General features: G+C 42.2%; 3 protein-coding genes and 1 long non-coding RNA gene across 4 annotated transcripts in view; 2 read left to right on the forward strand and 2 right to left on the reverse strand.

Moving 5' to 3' along the window:
* Positions 1–21930, reverse strand: part of LOC114552945 (heterochromatin protein 1-like) — a 600023-nt gene that overhangs the window by 104230 nt on the left and 473863 nt on the right. The gene's annotated exons all lie outside the window — the stretch shown is intronic.
* The window catches only part of LOC114553107 (NACHT, LRR and PYD domains-containing protein 3-like), a 582600-nt gene that overhangs the window by 101126 nt on the left and 459544 nt on the right, over positions 1–21930 (reverse strand). The gene's annotated exons all lie outside the window — the stretch shown is intronic.
* The window catches only part of LOC114551846 (protein NLRC3-like), a 101713-nt gene that overhangs the window by 72879 nt on the left and 6904 nt on the right, over positions 1–21930 (forward strand). The window contains exon 11 of the mRNA XM_028572730.1: positions 18183–18356. Coding sequence (XP_028428531.1) covers positions 18183–18356 — 174 coding nt within the window. The remainder of the gene's footprint in view (positions 1–18182; positions 18357–21930) is intronic.
* LOC114553137 (uncharacterized) lies at positions 681–7625 on the forward strand. Its single transcript, XR_003692246.1, has 3 exons — positions 681–1201; positions 7285–7387; positions 7605–7625. It is a non-coding gene; the product is annotated as an uncharacterized LOC114553137 (long non-coding RNA).

Raw genomic sequence — 21930 nt, forward strand, 5'->3', positions numbered from 1 at the left:
CAGAGGACACAAAAACAAGAAATAAAAACACAAACTCTCCAAACCAAACTGCCAACACGCTCACTGACAGTCATTAAGTCATTTCCTGTATATCGGTAGTTTAATTTAAAAGAAATATAGACACTTTATGATCCATTTCTGTGTGAAAGGGCCACACACACCTCTGGTAAAACTCTAAATAGAAGCCTGTCCTGTTTCTACCTTGTAGATTGGATCTGTGTGGAGCATATGCACCACTACGCTGCTCTCTGCCTGCTGTCTCCAGTCTGATGGTTATGGTGGAAGCGTAGTGTTGGAACATCAGCTCTGCTTATGTTACGCGTGCAATGTAGCCGCCAGTAGAGTTTAAATACTTCTATTTTAGGTATATAATATATGGTCTATTGGTGAAGCATCATTAATCACTTTGGGGGAGGGGGGGGGTACATTTTGTCACCACCGGACATAAAAATAAATCAGCAGAGGCAGGGACATGTAGACCAGAAAGGGGGCAATCCCACGCACCCCCCTTTTATTTCCTTCCAGCTAGAATATAAAGTGCAGCTTCCAGCATGAAGCGTATCCCACAATCCACTGCAACATGAGGTCACACAGGTTGGGCGCCGCCTGTGCTCTAGAGACCCGTCAACAGATGTGAGAAGATATTTAAATTCATTTTTAACGTTGTTGCTTTTGCTGTGTTGATTTGCGAGCTGCAGTCAGGAGAAAGATGCTTTTATTGTTTTAATTTGGAGATTTTCTTCTCAGCCAAGAGTGAGGGAGCGCTACATGTAAAGGTAAATGTTGGACAAAAACAAGCAGTGTAAATAAAGTATTAAGGTAGTAAATATTAACAGGTAAATGTACTTAAAGTATCAAAGTAATATGTGACACGGAGGCCACTTGGAGAGATATCTGCTGCTGTACCAGTTGCTGATCTTTATCTCATTAGATGGTCAGTTAGCTCCATCTAGTGGACAGATAGTAGAACTCCATCATCTGATGGGGGACTTCTCTCACACTGACTGGGTGTGTGGACAGGTTGGACTGGTTCTGACGTCTCTCTGACTCTGAAGTTATGAACTGTGACGGCGTCTTCAGATCAAATGCACATCGACACCAGGACTGACGAGGGCCAATGAGCAGCTTCTTCTCTCCCAGAGTTTCCTCGACACATGAAGGAGGAAAGTGTCTGGAAAGTGACCTGAAGAGACTTCAGCAGGTGAGAATCTGACCAGAGGAATCTGGAAATGGTTGATGAACAGAATCACTTTGATTCAATCTGTTTGACTGGACAGAAGAAATGGTTCTTTCTGGGTTGTTCTTCAGATTTTTAGAGATAGACTATGATTCTAATGAGTGTCCATCTGAGTTAAAGGAGATGGTTTGAGAATGATTAGCATGTATTACTGTTGGTAGTTCTCAGGTCTAAACAACAGCAGAATGTTCTCTGAGTTCACATCAGTGAAAAACAGGGAGGGTCCAAACTGGTCAGACAGCTTTGATCAACTTGGCCGTGGTACATCTGATCCTAAACCCAGTTGTACTTTGACAGTGAGTTGTTTGTACTTTTACTGCATTACAGAATTACCGTAACATCATTCTGTACTGCAGTAAAAGTACCAACAAATGACTTTGTTAGTACAAGTTAAAGTTGTGTGTGTGTGTGTGTGTGTGTGTGTGTGTGTGTGTGTGTGTGTGTGTGTGTGTGAGTGAACATGCAGTGGTGTGCGTGAGAGAGTAAGAATGAGGAAGATGTTGATGTAACTACGTGGGTGGCTACACCACACAAGAGTTGAAGATGGCGAGGGAAGCCATGAGAGTTGAGATTCTTTGAAACTTAAGTATACGTTGCAGATATAAGGTATAACATCAGATCTGTGCAGTCAAAGACTATCTGAGTGTCAGGAAGGGGATGTAGATGTGTGTGTGTGTGTGTGTGTGTGTGTGTGTGTGTGTGTGTGTGTGTGTGTGTGTGTGTGTGTCTTTTTATTTATTTAACCTTTATTTAACCAGGTAGGCTGTTGAGAACAGGTTCTCATTTGCAACGGTGACCTGGCCAAGAAAAGCATAGGCGTGCAAGACAACAAATAGTTTCACATTCAATACAGTACAATAACACATAATACAATATGCTACATAAAGTGCAGATTAAGTGGGCATTACAAATGCTGGTACGTAGTGAGGTGTAAGTAAGTCGATGGATATGCAATACATGATCAGAGAGTAAATATCACTGCTGAGATGGTGTAAAGAGTCGATGGTGTAATGAGTCAATAAACAGTTAGTCTAGTGGTCTAGTTAGTGAAGTAGAATCAGTTGTAACACAATAGATATGAATAGACAGTCTAGATAAATGCTAAAGTGTAGTGTGAAGTCAATAATATTAGTGCAGGTTGTGGTCTATTAAGTGAGGTAGATCAGTAATAACACAGTAAGCAGTAATATAAATGCTGAATGTAGAGAAAAGACAATATACAGTTAGTGCAAATGGTGGTCTAGCTAGTGATGTAGATCAGTAATAATACAATATGCATGAATAGACAGTCTATATAAATGCTGAGATGTAGTAAAGAGTTAATATACAGTTAGTGCAGAATGTGGTCTAGACAGCGACGTAGATCAGTAGATGTGCAAAAAGTGTGTGACAATAAAGTTGGGAAGAAATAACAGTTGAGCATACTAGGGGAGGGGAATATTACAAAGTAGCGTCTGTCATCAGAGAAAAATGGAAGGAGTGTCAGAAGTGGTCAGACAGCTTGGTGATCCATTTACTGTAACTAAAACACAGACATCTTCCAACACTGAGACAGACTTGGTTTGACTGAAAGCTGTTTACACGGTCCATGTGTCAACTGTCCCAGAGACTCCGAGTCCTTCGATGGACCTGAGTCCTGTACTACGGATCCAGATCAACATGCTTTTCAGTTACCCGGCTTCACCTGACCTAAAACCGCGGTCCCACATAAGCTGTGCTACGACGGTGGTTAACAACTAGTTCAATCAACCCAGGGTTTCCCAATTCAGCGACGGGCGCGTTCACATAACAGAGGCAGTGTTCGCACAGCATGACCAATCGCATCGCAACATCTACCAGACCTGCATATTTTACATAAGAAGAGCAAACTATAATTCTACATAAATATGAAGAACACAGTCACGGTTTTACAGACAAAACGCAATACAGTCGCTGCTTCCTACAACAGGAAGGAAAGCTGGCAAGAAAATAGCCGACACTATAAATGCGTGAATCACAACTCCTATCAATATCACTTCCCCATCAGTCAGGCACAAGATCTGACCATAATTACACTTGTGCTTTCCATGAACAATTGTTGCTTTAGCCTATTATTTCAGTTGCAACCCTGGCAGTGGTAAGCGATCGTGAGAGAAAATAAAAAAACATAAAATATAATTCAAACCGATGTGTGGCATTGGCAACACATGGCTCAACAAGCCGACAAATAGCCTATACGTAGTTCCCTTTGCTGAAAATCTATATCTTTCATAAAAATACCCATCAGGGAATGTTAACGGTGTTGTTGGTCTCTAAATGTTTTAACATTTATGAGCTCACCTCTCTCTCTCCGCGCACCGAGCTCCACCTGATCTTCTAAGAACGGTGACGCTGTTCTCTACTGAGTATTGATTGGTCATTAGGCGGTGCTTTTACACCGGTGGATCTCTGATCCCCCGACCAGGTTAGGTGTTCAGCATAAGTGACCAAAGCGATTTAACCCAGTAACAAGTGATCCACCGTCATGATACCCAAAACCCTGTGTTGTACCTGAAGTTACCTCGGTAAAACCAAATCTTGGCTGGTTGTACAGGCCTCCGCTCAGTGTGCCTGATGGAAAGAGCTGATTCACTGTCTTCTACGTTTACGGTGTTTTAAGCCCCCAACGTCGCCTTCCAGGCAGCGCTGCCTGGAAGGCACTAGGATTAGATCATGTTTAGGGTTAGGTGCCTTCAAGTCAACTGTTGCAGCGCTGCCTGGAAGGAGACGATGTGGCCTTAAAACACCATCAAGCGTTTTCTGCAGTATCTGTGACATGTTAGAGAGGGATGAGAGACTAATGTGTCCTGTGATGAAAAGCTGGTTATAGTGAGAGAGGTCATCTCTCTCCTCTTTAAACGAGTGTCCATCTGAGTTAAAGGAGATGGTTTGAGAATGATTAGCATGTATTACTGTTGGTAGTTCTCAGGTCTAAACAACAGCAGAATGTTCTCTGAGTTCACATCAGTGAAAACTGGTCGGGAGAGTCAAAACTGGTCGGACAGCTTTGATCAACTTGGCCGTGGTACATTGGATCCAAAACACAGTTGTACTTTGGCAGTGAGTTGTTTGTACTTTTACTGCATTATAGAATTACCGTGACATCATTCTGTACTGCGGTAAAAGTATCAATAAACAGAAGTTAAAGTTTGGCTTTGAAATTCTTACTTTGGTAAAAGGAGAAAAAGTATTATCAGCTAAATGTACTTAAACTATCAAAGTAAAATTACTGAGTGCAGTAAAAGTGTGTGTGTGTGTGTGTGTGTGTGTGTGTGTGTGTGTGTGTGTGTGTGTGTGTGTGTGTGTGTGTGTGAACATGCAGGGGTGTGCGTGAGAGAGTGAGAATGAGGAAGATGGCAACGTAACTACGCGGGTGGCTACACAACACAAGAGTTCAAGATAGCGAGGGAAGCCATGAGAGTTGAGATTCTTTTAAACTTAAACATATGTTGCAGACATAAGGTATAACATTGATAATGCAGCACCTAGGTTGGTGTGGAGTTGACATAAGTTGCACTAACATCAGATCTGTGCAGTCACAGACTATGTGAGTGTTGGGAAGGGCATGTAGATGTGTGTGTGTGTGTGTGTGTGTGTGTGTGTGTGTGTGTGTGTGTGTGTGTGTGTGTGTGTGTGTGTGTGTGTGTGAGAGGCTGTCATCAGTGAAATATGCAAGCAGAACTGGTCAGACAGCTTGGTGATCCATTTACTGTAACTAAAACACAGACATCTTCCAAACCTGAGACAGACTTGGTTTGACTGAAAGCTGTTTAAACAGTCTAAAACAGGAAGGAAAGCTGGAAAAAAATAGCCAATGCTGTAAATGCGTAAATCACAACACTTATCAATATCACAGTGGTAAGCGATCGTGAGAGAAAATAAAAAAACATAAAATATAATTCAAACAAAAGAAAATGTGCCAAATCTAATCTACTATCTATCTAATCTATCTAATCTGTCAGCTGTTGTCAGAGGACGCAGGGGAGGGAAACAAGAAATAAAAACACAAACTCTCCAAACCAAACTGCCAACACGCTCACTGACAGTCATTAAGTCATTTCCTGTATATCGGTAGTTTAATTTAAAAGAAATATAGACACTTTATGATCCATTTCTGTGTGAAAGGGCCACACACACCTCTGGTAAAACTCTAAATAGAAGCCTGTCCTGTTTCTACCTTGTAGATTGGATCTGTGTGGAGCATATGCACCACTACGCTGCTCTCTGCCTGCTGTCTCCAGTCTGATGGTTATGGTGGAAGCGTAGTGTTGGAACATCAGCTCTGCTTATGTTACGTGTGCAATGTAGCCGGCCAGTAGAGTTTAATACTTCTATTTTAGGTATATAATATATGGTCTATTGGTGAAGCATCATTAATCACTTTGAGGGGCGGGGGTACATTTTTTTTTAACGCCGCTGCTTTTGCTGTGTTGATTTGCGAGCTGCAGTCAGGAGAAAGATGCTTTTATTGTTTTAATTTGGAGATTTTGTAAAGGTAAATGTTGGACAAAAACAAGCAGTGTAAAAAAAAGTATTAATGTAGTAAATATTAACAGGTAAATATACTTAAAGTATCAAAGTAATATGTGACATGGAGGCCACTTGGAGAGATATCTGCTGCTGTACCAGTTGCTGATCTTTATCTCATTAGATGGTCAGTTAGCTCCATCTAGTGGACAGATAGTAGAACTCCATCATCTGATGGGGGACTTCTCTCACACTGACTGGGTGTGTGGACAGGTTGGACTGGTTCTGACGTCTCTCTGACTCTGAAGTTATGAACTGTGACGGCGTCTTCAGATCAAATGCACATCGACACCAGGACTGACGAGGGCCAATGAGCAGCTTCTTCTCTCCCAGAGTTTCCTCGACACATGAAGGAGGAAAGTGTCTGGAAGTGACCTGAAGAGACTTCAGCAGGTGAGAATCTGACCAGAGGAATCTGGAAATGGTTGATGAACAGAATCACTTTGATTCAATCTGTTTGACTGGACAGAAGAAATGGTTCTTTCTGGGTTGTTCTTCAGATTTTTAGAGATAGACTATGATTCTAATGAGTGTCCATCTGAGTTAAAGGAGATGGTTTGAGAATGATTAGCATGTATTACTGTTGGTAGTTCTCAGGTCTAAACAACAGCAGAATGTTCTCTGAGTTCACATCAGTGAAAAACAGGGAGAGTCCAAACTGGTCAGACAGCTTTGATCAACTTGGCCGTGGTACATCTGATCCAAAACACAGTTGTAATTTGACAGTGAGTTGTTTGTACTTTTACTGCATTACAGAATTACCATAAGATCATTCTGTACTGCAATAAAAGTATCAATACACTCTTTCAAATTACTTTGTTAGTAAGCTAGATGTACTTAAAGTAGTGCAGTAAAGTGTGTGTGTGTGTGTGTGTGTGTGTGTGTGTGTGTGTGTGTGTGTGTGTGTGAACACGCAAGAGTGTGCATGAGAGAGTGAGAATGAGGAAGATGTTGATGTAACTACAGGTGGCTAAACCACACAAGAGTTGAAGATGGCGAGGGAAGCCATGAGAGTTGAGATTCTTTGAAATGTAAGCATACGTTGCAGACATAAGGTATAACATTGATAATGCAGCACCTAGGTTGGTGTGGAGTTGAGATAAGTTGCACTAACATCAGATCTGTGCAGTCACAGACTATGTGAGTGTTGGGAAGGGCATGTTGATGTTTGTGTGTGTGTGTGTAAGAGAGTCTGTCATCAGTGAAAAATGCAAGAATGTCAGAACTGGTCAGACAGCTTGGTGATCCATTTACTGTAACTAAAACACAGACATCTTCCAACACTGAGACAGACTTGGTTTGACTGAAAGCTGTTTACACGGTCCATGTGTCAAGTGTCCCAGAGACTCAGAGTCCTTCAATGGACCTGCTCAGTGTGTCTGATGGAAAGAGCTGATTCTCTGTTTTCTACAGTATCTGTGACATGTTAGAGAGGAATGAGAGACTAATGTGTCCTGTGATGAAAAGCTTGTTATAGTAACAGAGGTCATGTCTCCCAGCAGGTGAGGACTCTGCTATGAGTCAGTGTGAGGACAGAGAGGAGGGAGCCCCTCCCTCTAAAACCACTCTGTGTGGGGACCATGACAGCCAGACCAAAGCTCAGAGGTGAGATGATGATGGACTCTTCTCCATGTTAGAGCTCAGCACTCACATCACTCCACCATCATGATTCACACTGAATATATATGTATATTATATTAACTATATACTTTATTAGTAAGAAAAGCGCCAACGACTGATTATCTACTGAGATGAGACAGCAACTTTCATCAGATTACATTTTGGTAAATAGTTACTCATCCACTGTCTTTGTTTGTATCAGGATGCAGCAACAGAAACCTGAACCTGAACCCAGCTGTGTGTCCATGAAGAGTGACCGGTCTATGGGTCGTCTTATTTACTTTAAAGATGGACAAGCTGTTGATGAAAGGTAAGAATTTAAAAGTGAATTTTTTTTGTTATTATCTGACTCTCTCAGAGCTACATAGTCGAGGTATGGCGATGCCACATAAAGTGGTTTTGATCTGATGCCCAGTGATACCAGGACCAGAACCACCTCAGCTCTGAACTGCCAAACACCTTTCTCACAACTACTGAAAGTCCATCGGTTTTCAGGAACATGAAGAGTTGATTCATTGCAACAATAAAAAAATGTAAAAGATCATATTAAATCCTTGGGTTTATCAAGTCCAAGTGAAATCACAAGTCATTGTTGTTAATTTTTTGATTGTGTGAACTTGAGTCTAAAGTCATCAGACTCATGTTGAGTCAAAGTGACGTGAGCTTCTACTTCAGAGTGCAGCACTAAGAAAAGTTCACATGTTCACAACATGATCTACTCTGAGAGAGATCCATTTATAGTATTAATCCTGACACTCAATTCTCAAAATGAGATTTGTATATTATTATTATTGATATATTAATAAAACAGAGCAAATAAATGAATGTAAATAGTTAAAACTATTATTTTTCATTAGTCTGCAGCAAAGACCTGAACCAGGATCTGAACCCAGCTGTGTGTCCATGAAGAGTGACTGGTTTATGGGTCGCCTTATTCAGTTTAAAGATGGACAAGCTGCTGATGAAATTATTTGTAATTATCTGACTGACCTGAGAAGAAGAATCCGGACTTAGTCCAGAGCTTCGTAGTCTGTTGTAGGACTCAACGATATAATGTGTCAGCAGTGACATCACAGTGTACACCTACTGTATAAATATATAAATAAAATTAACTTCTTACTTTATTAGTCAAGAAAGAGCCAACGACTGAGATGAGACAGCATCGTTGATCAGATTACATTTAGGTGAACAGTTACTGATCAACTGTCTGTCCACTGTTTGTATCAGGATGCAGCAGCAGAAACCTGGACCTGAACCCAGCTGTGTGTCCATGAAGAGTGACCGGTCTATGGATCGTCTTATTCAGTTTAAAGATGGACAAGCTGTTGATGAAAGGTAAGAATTTAAAACTTTGTTATTATCAGACTCTCAGAGCTTCATAATCGACGTTTGACGATGCCACAAAATGTGGTTTAGATCTGATGCCCAGTGATACCAGGACTATAACATCCAGCAAGATACTGATATTTTAATTAATAACAGATAATTTACTGATGCACAGTGGAGAGCCATGTCTTAGGTTATCACAGTCATTGATTTACAAATCAGATTTAAAAATCTCACAGTGACCCTTTGGGGGCTCCATAAAAAACAACTGAAACCAGAAGTTACAATTGATTTTTTTTGTTGGCTGAGAAGGAAGAAGCTGTCAAGTTTTGAGTTTGATCATGAGTCCAATAAAATCTGATAGATGAGCATGATGACATTCTGATTGAATATATACCTGATACCATATCAGAACACCTTTAATAAGCTGTGTGCAGATTTGAGTAATTGAATGTCAGTAAACTTGATGTTTTCTCCAGAGATCAACAGGAGAGATCAGAGGGCCTCGGTGGTCAGTCTGCCCAGCTGCATCAAACAGACCTGGACTCCATATTTATGGTGTGTACATGTACAAACTCAGGTTTCACTATTAACTACAGATTAAATGCTAAACTACCATTCAGATCCCAACAGTCTCCATGCTGCTCTGTTCAGACCAGCATACCTTCAGCCTGATGAATCATATGTTGTATTGAAGAGGTGTGCGCAAGATTAAAGTGCCCATATTATGCTCATTTTCAGGTTCATTATTAGGGCCGAGCGCCGACAGCGGTGAAGACCCTATTAAAACTGAAGGAATTATTATTATTCTTCTTTCTTTTTTTCCTGCGCAATGCATCGCATTTTTGGGGACCTTATCAAACTCAAAGTTTGCACACGCATCTAGGGCTGTCAACAAATATTCTATATTCGAATATATATTCGAATAGTTTTTCAAAAACGAATTTCGAAGGTGAAAATTAATATTTGAATTAAAAAAAAAAAAAAGTGGAAAAAAACGCTCGCGGTAGCAGAGGCTGTCTGGCTGTCTGCTTTGCTAGCGCGCCTGAAAGCCGTAAAATACTGGATGCAGCCCAGCTGGCGCATACAAATGTGACATCATGAGATCTCCGTGACTATTTATACCTGCGCTGGTGGTCGTGACACTAGCTGCAGTCTTCTCCTGAACAGAGGTGGCGCTAATGAGCAAAGGCTACCGACGTTGCTCTTTCTACGGACTAGAAGAAGAAGAAAAAGGTAAACAACAGCAGAACTGGCAGCAGCATTGCCGTCAATGCCTCGATCTGATTGGATGAGCTACTTCGTCTGATCGAGCCTTTCATTCACCATAAAAGAACTCATCTTAACCCAGTAAGTTTACCAGAGAGACGTGCAGTCACTCTGAGAGTCCTGACATCCGGTTGTTGGCAAACTCATTCAGGCCTTCTGTTTCCGCTTTGTCGCGCGCCGCTGAAAAAAAAGAGCCTTGCGCGACCTCGGCTCGGCTGGATATTGCATCATTTTGACATCACGATTTTGCGCGCTACCTTGGATGCATGCTCAACCAGATGTTCGAATAGTTCGAATACTCTGTGTTATTTTAGAGGGAATATTTGAACGTCATTTTTGAGCAAAAAACAGCCCTACACGCATCAGGCCTGGTGAAAAATTTTATATTTTAAGGGTTTCGGGAATAGGCACACAAAAATGGCTCGCTAGCACCCCCTACAAAACTCAAAGAATTGAGCCCCTGCAGTACATTTATCGTAGACTCACGAAACTTGCTACACATGTCAAGACGTAAAAAATGTCACTGGAGCCATACCCTAAACCCAACAGGAAGTCCACCATTTTTAACTGACAGTCCGAAATTAGTGCGATTTTGGCCATTTCCACATGCCGTACTTTGACAAACTCCTCCTACAGATTTCATCCAATCAACTTCAAATTTGGTCTTTGCCATCTTAATACGTTAAAGGTGAAAAGGTATTAAAAGAAAAACTTTTCATCATAGGGCATGGCCATGGCGGGGTGGCCAATTTGTGCGTTTCGCCGTCAAAACAGGAAGTGGGTGTAACTTGAGTGTACATTGTCCAATTGGCTCAAAGTCATAGTGCCCCCTAGTGGCAACAGGAGGTACACCCAAAACAATATGTGCTATACTTTAATAAACTCCTCCTAGAGATTTCATCTGATCAACTTCAAATTCGGTCTGTGTCATGTAAAGACCTTAACGAGCAAAAGTTATTAAAAGCAAAACCTTTCTTCCAACGGTGTGGTCATGGCAGCCATTTTGAGCATTTATCGATGAACAAAGAAGTTGTTGTAACTTGAGTGTACGTTGTCGTATCTACACAAAATTTCTCATAAGTGACAAAGGTCCAGGTCTGAGGACATCTACTGGCCAAAATTGACTTTTGTTTATGACAACAGGAAATCTGCCTTATATCACAAACATCATCCGATTTACATGAAACTTATCATGTGTGGTCTACATGTGATACTGAGCCGCCCCCTATACTTTAACCACGCTCACTTACTCAGGCCACGACCCCTTTCATAACATTTGAACCGTTTAAGGTGGCGTCTTGTGTGAGGTGTCATTGAACTCAGCAGAGACTTCCTTCGTCATTGCTTTACAACCAACCTCACTGTTACTCCACTCCATACCTCAGACCATTTCTTCATCTCTTTCTCTCTCCCACTCTCCCAAGCTCACAACCATATCTCAAGAGACACTATACCCAGGGCTCAACATAAAAAATAATCCCCACTGGCCCCCGGGGCCAGTATATCAGAGTTTTGCTGGCCCCCGGGGCCAGTATATCAGAGTTTTGCTGGCCCCTTCTACATTTTTACTGGCCCTGAATGAAATATCATAGGTGTGATTGGAAAAGGACAAAAACGCAGGAAAATATACGCCGCACCTACTATAAAGCTTTAGAAAATGGTTCTAACCCAGCTAGCCACTGCCACTGGATGTTGTGCTATTAGCAGCAAAGCTAGACCAGGGGTCATCAACTAAATTTTTCCAAGGGCCAGAATTTTTTTAAGCAGACACTCCAGGGGCCGGACTTTCAAATAAAGAAAATAAAATTATACCTAATAGCATCTTCTTGTTTGATATTTTCACTTTCTTACTAAATTAATGCTATATTTGTTACATGTATTAGTGTAAGCAAACCTCTAAAAACATGGAAAATCCATAATGATAACTAGATAGGCTACTTAACTAGAAAATGATCTCAGATTAGTCCTGTATGCCTAATTTGAAATAAGACAATGTTGTTGCTAATTAATACAACTGGCAACATCATCAAGAATGAAGAACGCAGTGTCATTCACGTGCATATTAAATAGCCACATGTATTTGTTTTGGTCTTAAAATACCTCCATAGTTTTATCGCTCCAGCGGAGAGGATAGCTCGTTTAGACAGCAGCTACGTTTACAAGAGTTTGTCCAAAGTTCAAGATTGGTTGCAAATTAAGATAAACAGTTAGACTACAAACTGACATCTTTCATTTTAGCTCGTTTGTAAAGTCGCTATTTGCAGAGTAGAGCTGTGTTTGCACAGTGCGATGGACCAGAGTGGACAGCGCAGACAGAGCAGACTGAGATATCGCTTTCTATGTGTTTCTTCCTGTACAACAGGTAGGTGGGTTATTGATAAGTATTGACTCTTTAATCATGGAGGTTTTATTGTAGGCTACTTACTTACAGTAACAAGTGTAGCGTTAGTTCATCTGCACCATCGGCGGTAAATAATCCTCGGTTACGTTTCCAGTCAGTTACATGTGCTGCGTGAAGTAACGCACACACAACGGCCCTGCTGTGTGTGTGTGTGCGCGCAGCGCGGGCATCGCTGTTCAGAGTCCAATCTATCTTCCAAAATGCAACGCTTGTATCCAAATGAATTGGTTATAAATTACCAGAGGTGAAAATGTGAAATGTTAACATTCACACGCTTCGTGCCACTTTGTATGACGTTTGCTGATGCAGCAGACAGAGCTACTGTCTGTGGCTGCAACCTGCCCGACATACGTTTTTATTGGCCCCGGGCCATCGGGCCATTGCTTATGTCAAGCCCTGCTATACCTATAATATTCGTTCACTCTCGCCTTCTTCTCTGGCGTCATGTACTTTATCAACCCTCCCTCCATCTAACTCTTTTTACTCATGCCTCCCAACGCTGCCACAGACACTCTCCTCTCTAGTCTAACCTCTTCTGAAAAAACCCACCCTCGATCCTGAGGTCTTAGCAAACTACAGACCTATATCTAACCTTCCCTTTCTCTCCAAGATTCTTGAGAAGGTAGTTGCTAATCAGTTATGTGATTTTCTCCATAGCAATAGTTTATTTGAAGACTTTCAATCAGGATTTAGAAAGCATCATAGCACAGAGACGGCACTGGTGAAAATTACTAACGACGTTCTAACTGCTGCAGACAAAAGACTTGTCACCATACTTGTTTTACTAGATCTTAGTGCTGCATTTGACACTATTGACCATACAATCCTGTTACAGAGATTAGAACACTTAGTCGGAATTAAAGGAATTGCACTAAACTGGTTTAAGTCCTATTTCTCTGATCAATCTCAATTTGTTAATGTTAATGATGAATCCTCCAAGTACACTAAAGTTAGCCATCGCGTTCCACAAGGCACAGTGGTGGGACCAATTCTATTCTCCTTATATATGCTTCCTCTTGGTAATATTATTAGGAAACACTCAATTATTTATCAATGTTATGCGGATGACACCCAATTATACTTGTCAATCAAACCAGACGAAACCAGTCAGTTAGCTAAACTTCAAGCATGCATTAAAGATATAAAATCCTGGATGACCTACAATTTTCTGATGTTAAACTCTAACAAAACTGAAGTTATTGTGCTGGGCCCTAAACACCTCCGAACTTCTTTATCTACAGATATAGCTACTCTGGATGGTGTTGCCCTGGCCTCCAGCACTACTGTCAGAAATCTAGGAGTTATTTTTGATCAGGATATATTCTTTAACACCCATCTAAAACAAACATCGAGAACAGCCTTTTTTCATCTTCCTAACATTGCCAAAATTAGGAATATCCTGTCTCAAAACGATGCTGAAAAACTAGTCCATGCATTCGTTACTTCCAGGCTGGACTATTGTAATTCCCTACTGTCAGGTTGCTCAAATAAGTCCCTTAAGACTCTCCAGCTGAACCAGAATGCTGCAGCACGTGTTCTGACCAGAACTAAGAAAAGAGATCATATTTCTCCTGTATTAGCTTCGCTGCATTGGCTTCCTGTAAAATTCAGGATTGACTTTAAAGTCCTTCTCCTGACCTACAAAGCCCTAAATGGTCAATCACCATCCTATCTAGAACAGCTCTTAGTACCTTTTTGTCCCACTAGAGCACTGTGCTCCCAGAATGCAGAGTTACTTGTGGTTCCTAGAGTCTCTAAAAGTAGAATGGGAGCCAGAGCCTTCAGCTACCAGGCTCCTCTCCTGTGGAACCAGCTCCCAGTCTGGGTTCGGGGGGCAGACACCGTCACCACATTTAAGAGTAAACTGAAAACTCTCTTTGATAAAGCTTATAGTTAAGGAGTGAGGAGTTGCAGCGTCCGCCTAACCCGGCCCACCCGCTTCTCTTCGTAATCATCAGATTTATTTATTATATAATCAATAATATAGCGAGAGTAGAGGGAGGCAGGCCAGTACAGCCTCTCATCAATGTTTTCATTTGTTTCCTTTTCTATGCATCCTGTCCCAGAACTGCTTGTTACTAACCTAGCTCTGGGGAGTTTACTCCCCGGAGTCCTTATGTTTCTTCTTAGCAGAGCATAGCTCTGCGATTCCCTGCAATGTCCAGCCGCATCCTGCTGCGTCCGCCGCATCCACCCGTGCTCTGCAGCGCCACGTTTCATCCCGCAACGTCCTGCTGTGATGTTCATACGCACAAAGTAGTCAGGATCCGGTATAGGAGACTGCACTACTCAGTATGACACGATGTGCCCTGCTATGACATGAACTACAACGACTACCTTCGAAGTCACTGTTAATAGCGAGATACCGTGCAGTTAATATTTAACTTCTGAGACAGGTGGAAGTTGGTAACTCACTGACAGCCACAAGACAAAAACATTGATATGCCTTTGTTACAGACTGACAGGCTGAAGTCATACAGGCAAGGCAAATTTATCTCTATTGTACCTTTCAGCAACAAGGCACTTTAAAGTGCTTTACATAAAACATTAAAGAGCAATTAAAAACGGTCATGAAAAAAAGGCTAAAAAAGAATAAGAAACAAATACAAGAATAAAAGTTATAGTGCATTGTAAGAAATGAATAATTTTTTATTAATAGGTTGTAGGCACGGGTTTGGGAGTAGAGAGACGCCGCAGTTATTTTTGCAGTGCCCTGCTACGTCCCGCTATGCACTGCAGTGCCCTGCTGCGCCATGAACTACTACAACTACTATTTCTAGTCATAGTTCCATTATCTTTATTGTTACTATAATTGCCACTGTTCATCGTACCCTCAACCGGCACCGTTGGACAGCACCTACCAAGAGTCTGGGTCTGTCTGAGGTTTCTCCCTAAAAGGGAGTTTTTCCTTGCCACTGTTGCACTAAATGCTTGCTCTTGGGGGAATTATTGGAATTGTTGGGTCTTCCATCTGTAAAGTGTCTTGAGATAACTCTTTTTTTTAAAGATAATTTTTGGGGGCTTTTCTGCATTTAATTTTTTTGACAGGACTGCTAGGTGAGAGAACATGCAGGAAATCGTCACAGGTCAGATTTGAACCCTGGACTTCAATGTGTCAATGCATAGACCTCTCAGTATATGTGTGCCTGTTCTATCCACTGAGCCAACCTGGCCATATCTTGAGATGACTCTTGTTATGATTTGATACTATAAATCAAGTCAAATTTAATTATTAGGTCTGAAGAGGTTTGTTATACAGGAGAGAAGCCATTCGAGTTTGTGGCAAAACCTTTCGCGGTGCTCATTTTTCATTTTGTGACTTTCAATTGAATAAAAGTCATATTTCATCATTTAGGTTATTTTCGAAATAGTGTTAAAATCTCGTCTCGTTCTCATGAACCCAATCTTGTGTCTCGTCTTGTGAGCTAAGTGTCAGGTCACACCCCTAGTTCTTTACATTACATGTTCAGTTCATCGTTCTGTTTCAGCTGCTGGAGGACAACATTGTCACCTTTGTGAAGAATGAACTGAAGAAGATCCAGAAGGTTCTGAATCCAGATTACCCAGAATTATTAGAGAGTCAGAAGAAGGCTGAAGATGTGTTGGACCGTGAGGATGAAGATCAGACTAGGAGCAGCAGAGACGCATTTCTGAAGATCACACTGCATTTCCTGAGGAGAATGGAGCAGGAGGAGCTGGCTGACTGTCTGCAGAACAGTAAGACAATTTAAGATTTAACATGATGGAAAGAGGAAATTAAGTCAAAATGGGAAAAATTATATATATGTATACTAGACTGCACACATCTGCATCAGATCCAAGGCTGTTTTTCTTAAAACTTATACAGCCTTCTATGTTTAGAGTCTCTGATGTAATTTGTTGTTTGTTTATTCAGGAACTCGTGTTGCAGTATCCCGCCCCAAAGTCAAGTCCAACCTGGAGAAGAAGTTCCAGTGTGTGTTTGAGGGGATTGCTAAAGCAGGAAACCCAACCCTTCTGAATAAGATGTTCACAGAGATCTACATCACCGATGGACGGACTTTAAAGGTCAATGAAGAACATGAGGTCAGACAGATTGAAATAGCATCCAGGAAACCACACAGACCAGAAACAACAATCAGATGTGAAGACATCTTTAAAACCCCAACTGGAAGAGCTGAACCAATCAGAACAGTGATGACAAAGGGAGTGGCTGGCATCGGGAAAACAGTCTTAACACAGAAGTTCACTCTGGACTGGGCTAAAGGCAAAGCCAACCAGGACATCCAGTTCATATTTCCATTCACTTTCAGAGAGCTGAATGGGCTGAAAGGGAAAAAGTACAGCTTGGTGGAACTTGTTGATCACTTCTTTAGTGAAACCAAAGAAGCAGGAATCTGCAGGTTTGAAGAGTTCCAGGTTGTGTTCATCTTTGACGGTCTGGATGAGTGTCGACTTCCTCTGGACTTCCACAACACTGAGGTCCTGACTGATGTTACAGAGTCCACCTCAGTGGATGTGCTGCTGACAAACCTCATCAGGGGAAAACTGCTTCCCTCTGCTCGCCTCTGGATAACCACACGGCCTGCAGCAGCCAATCAGATCCCTGCTGATTGTGTTGACATGGTGACAGAGGTCAGAGGGTTCACTGACCAACAGAAGGAGGAGTACTTCAGTAAGAGATACACAGATGGGGAGCAGGCAAGCAGAATCATCTCCCACATCAAGACATCACGAATTCTCCACATCATGTGCCACATCCCAGTCTTCTGCTGGATCACTGCTACAGTTCTGGAGAAGATGATGAAAACCAGTGAGGGAGGAAAGCTGCCCAAGACCCTGACTGAGATGTACATTCACTTCCTAGTGGTTCAGTCCAAACAGAAAAACATCAAATATCATGGAAAAACTGAGATAGATCAACACTGGAGTCCAGAGACCAGGACGATGATTGAGTCCCTGGGAAAACTGGCTTTTGAGCAGCTGCAGAAAGGCAACCTGATCTTCTATGAATCAGACCTGACAGAGAGTGGCATTGATATCAGAGAAGCCTCAGTGTACTCAGGAGTGTTCACACAGATCTTTAAAGAAGAGAGTGGACTGTATCAGGACAAGGTGTTCTGCTTCGTCCATCTGAGTGTTCAGGAGTTCCTGGCTGCTCTTCATGTCCATCTGACATTCATCAACTCAGGAGTCAACCTGCTGTCAGAAGAAGAATCAACATCCCAGAAGACTGAAACCAGAGAAGATGGATCTTCACAGTTCTACCAGAGTGCTGTGGACAAGGCCTTACAGAGTCCAAATGGACACCTGGACTTGTTCCTCCGCTTCCTCCTGGGTCTTTCACTAGAGACCAATCAGACTCTCCTACGGGGTCTGATGACACAGACAGTAAGTAGCTCACAGACCAATCAGAATACAGTCAAGTACATCAAGACGAAGGTCAGTGAGAATCTGTCTGCAGAGAGAAGCATCAATCTGTTCCACTGTCTGAATGAACTGAATGATTGTTCTCTAGTGGAGGAGATCCAACAGTCCCTGAGTTCAGGAAGTCTCTCCACAGATAAACTGTCTCCTGCTCAGTGGTCAGCTCTGGTCTTCATTTTACTGTCATCAGAAAAAGATCTGGACGTGTTTGACCTGAAGAAATACTCTGCATCAGAGAAGGCACTTCTGAGACTGCTGCCAGTGGTCAAAGCCTCCAACAAAGCTCTGTATGTGCACACAGAACTATCTAGATTAAATTTATTTAGAGAGACATTTTTTTTTATAGTTTTTGTTTTTGTATTGGTGATTTCTCTTCAGGTTAAGTGCTTGTACCCTGTCAGAGAGAAGCTGTGAAGCTCTGTCTTCAGTTCTCAGCTCCCAGTCCTCTAGTCTGAGAGAGCTGGACCTGAGTAACAACGACCTGCAGGATTCAGGAGTGGCGCTGATGTCTCCTGGACTGAAGAGTCCACACTGCAGACTGGAAACTCTCAGGTTGGTGTTCAGTTAAGTCCTTAATAACAATTTTCAACAACAACAATTCTTGTATTTTTGTAACCAACCTTGAGTGCCTGGAAATGTGTTTTTATGACTTTTTTGGTCATAACTCTTCATCTTCTCCCTGAACTCTAATTCACTTCCATGAGCAACGGTAGTTTAAAGGATATCACAAGCGCTTTTTTCTTAAAGGGGTGATAGAATGATTATATAGGGCATTTTACACTGTTCCTTAAAGGACCCATGACATGGTGCTCTTTGGAGGATTTTATATAGACCTTAGTGGTCCCCTAATACTGTATCTGAAGTCGCTTTCCCGAAATTCAGCCTTGGTGCAGAATTACAGCCACTAGAGCCAGTCCCACAATGAGCTTTCCTTAGGATGTGCCATTTTTGTGTCTCTAGCTATTGAGAAGGAGAGAGGGCGGGGCAAGGTGGAGGGTGGGGGTGTGGCCTTGACCAACTGCCACTTTTCTCGTTTGAAAGCCATGATGTCTCTCTCCCATGGGTTGGCCAAATTCTCTGGGCGGGCAAAGCAGAGAAAGGGGAGATAACCTTGCTTGTTATGACCTCATAACAAACAAGATTCCAGAACGGCCCATCTGAGCTTTCATTTTCTCAAAGGCAGAGTAGGATACCCAGGGCTCGGTTTACACCTATCACCATTTCAAGCCAATTGGGGACCATAGGCAGGCTGTGGGAACGCATATTAATGTTAAAAAACCTCATAAAGTGAAATTTTCATGCCATGGGACTTTTAAGGTCTCCTAATGGGGTATGTAACATTGGTTGGGCTGAAAATTGCCCGAATGCTATTTTATTAGGCCCTTAACTACCCTGTGAATATGGCTCTATTTGGAACAAGAGCTTTTCTTCCAAATATGGTATGCTCATGAATATTCCGAATATGCTACGCGCTGATTGGTTTGAGCAAACTACATAGAAACACATGGGAGACTCGACAGCAGGCATCGCTCCAGACTAACTTTTTGCCTTGGTTGCACTTGTGCGCCCAACTTTTTTATTTAGGTGCACCAGCACAAAATTTAGGTGCACCCAAATTTTTCCTCGCATCGCCGTTAACGCTGAATGGCGATACACGATATATAGCTCTATATTTTTTTACAAAGTGGGCTAAATGTTCAGTTTAAAGTCAAAGCCACTTTTCACAAGCTCTTTTATTAAAACAGATTGTGATTAAAATAAAATGCAAAGACTTTCCTTTACCAGTTTAAAAATATGCAGTTGCAACACATGTAAATGAAAGTTATCTAAAATAAATATGATCATATCTGTCATATCATATCTGTCATATCTGAGAAAGCTCCTTCACTTGTTTTCAACAACAATAACAGACTGATTAAAAGAGAAAGAGGATAGCTCAGTTGGTATATAGAGGTTCGACTCCGACCTGCGGCCCTTTCCTACATGTCATTCCCCCCTCTCTCCCCTTTCATGTCTTCAGCTTTCCTATCAAAATAAAGGCCGAAATCTTAAAAAAAAAAAGAAGAATGACTGAAAGACTGGGGGAGTGCGATGGACTGAAGCATATGCTAGGCTACTCAGAGAGTGACGGCTGACTCACTAGCGGCGTTACACCCGTCTTGTGTAGGCTATAAAATCTCTGTATCGTCACTGCGCTGCATTTTTAGGAACTATGATCCAGCAGGCTCCGTCTTACACGCTATTACTCAACGAACTGAAGTTGGTTGCATTTAATAACTTCTAATGTGTTATTCGCCGTGGCGGCCGCAATAACAGCAGAAACACTGGTATCAATACAGGTTTCCCTCTCATACTTAACAATATAAAGTGTGTTAGTGTTAATAATAATTAAAACTGTAGACAAATGTCAGCATGTGGACCAGCGGCGCTGTGTCTCTCCATGTTGCAGGTGAGCCGGCCGGTGTGTGAGTGAATGACGGCGGGGCTACGCGGAGGAGAGATCCAAATACAGGCACGGCTTTACAGAAGGAATGGGTCATGTAACGCAACATTAAACCATATCCATATAAACGACATTGCTTTGTTTGTGGATAGGCAGCGGATGCGAGGACAAGAAAAGAAAAATCTTAGTCGCACCCTTACAAATTTTGCTCGCATTTGCTACCAAATTGGTCGCACTCTCGAGCCCTGGCAGGTCTCATATTTCAAACACTGCAAAGTTATACATTGTTTGTCGGGCTATTTCGTTATTAAATTCACTTATTCTGAGACTTTTTTAAGCGAGAAATCAACTATATAAAGCTCAGCAGTTTTATGACAATTGATGGCCAATTGCAAATTTGGTAAGACTGTGTGTCGGAGTTCAGCCGCTCGTGCTGCCTCGCCACGCGCCGGTGCTGCCTCGCCACGCGCCGGTGCTGCCTCGTCGCCCGGCCTGCCTTCCTTCACAGACCCCGGCCTGCTATGTGGTACTTGGAGCTCCGTCACGGCTGGCAGCCCACAGCATGGACTACCAAACGCCGCTGCCCTGACAACGGTGTCCGATTTCAAGTTAATGAATATTTGTGAAGTCTAGGTGTTTCGTTAGCTGTGACTGTCCCTTCAATCCTAACTATGTGTAGCTACAAATCACGGATAGTTAGCTTCATTTTCGGCGTAATTCGAGTATATTTACAGTTTGAATTTCGTCACGCCACGTATACAGCCTCTACCTAAGAATCTTATAAAGCTAACAACAGTGTGCAATTTCAAGTTAATGAATTTTTGTGAATTTCAGAGGAATTCTAAGAGGAGGCTAGCTAGCTCTCATTGATGGAGCTATATACAGCCGCAGGCTTTATCAATGAGACTCACGGACAAGCGGCATTTATTCCCCCAATTGTTTGTTTAAATAACTCAACACATTATAATTACACACATTTTAAGATTAACTGGAACCTGTGCTAAGAGATTGCTGGCGTAACAAGCTCGCTGACCGCGCTCTCACTCACACACACTTGGCATTAGGAAGTGGGGAACTGTAGGCCCTGGAGCTCTGTCAGAGCAGCGGCGTTTGGTAGTCATTCACCCACAAAGCGGTGACTTTGCGTGGGTATGGAGTGCCATGGGCTGCCAGCCTTGACGGAGCTCAATCGAGCTCACAGCAAGCCGGGGTCTGTGAAGGAAGGCAGGCCAGGCAGCGAGGCAGCTACACAGGCAGCACCGCTCAACTCCGACACACAGTCGGACAAAATTTGCAATTAGCCATCCATTTTTGTAAAGCGGCCCATATTTGAGCTTTACATGGTTGATTTCTCGCATAACAAAGTTTCAGAAGTGAATTTTGTAATGGAATGGCAGAGATCTGCGTGACCTTCACAAGACTACCTGATCTCAGGTCAGTTGTGTAGCCTATGTAAATGTTGGGGTGTGACCGTTCTCTTAATACATCCATGGGCGTGAAAAAGGTACAGGTCTTGGGAAGTTGACGTCAACTTCCAGCTTTGTTGAGATTCGCCCGTTTTTAGCGGCAGTTTCAAAATATGAGATTTTCATAGTAAAGGGGTGTCAATGGTATTTTGAGCTTATATGTATGTCCTATTTACCCACCGAACTGTCGTTATTCAACTATGACAGGGTAAAATCA

The sequence above is a fragment of the Perca flavescens genome, chromosome 3 (genome assembly GCF_004354835.1).
Source record: "Perca flavescens isolate YP-PL-M2 chromosome 3, PFLA_1.0, whole genome shotgun sequence".
Lineage (NCBI taxonomy): Eukaryota > Metazoa > Chordata > Actinopteri > Perciformes > Percidae > Perca > Perca flavescens.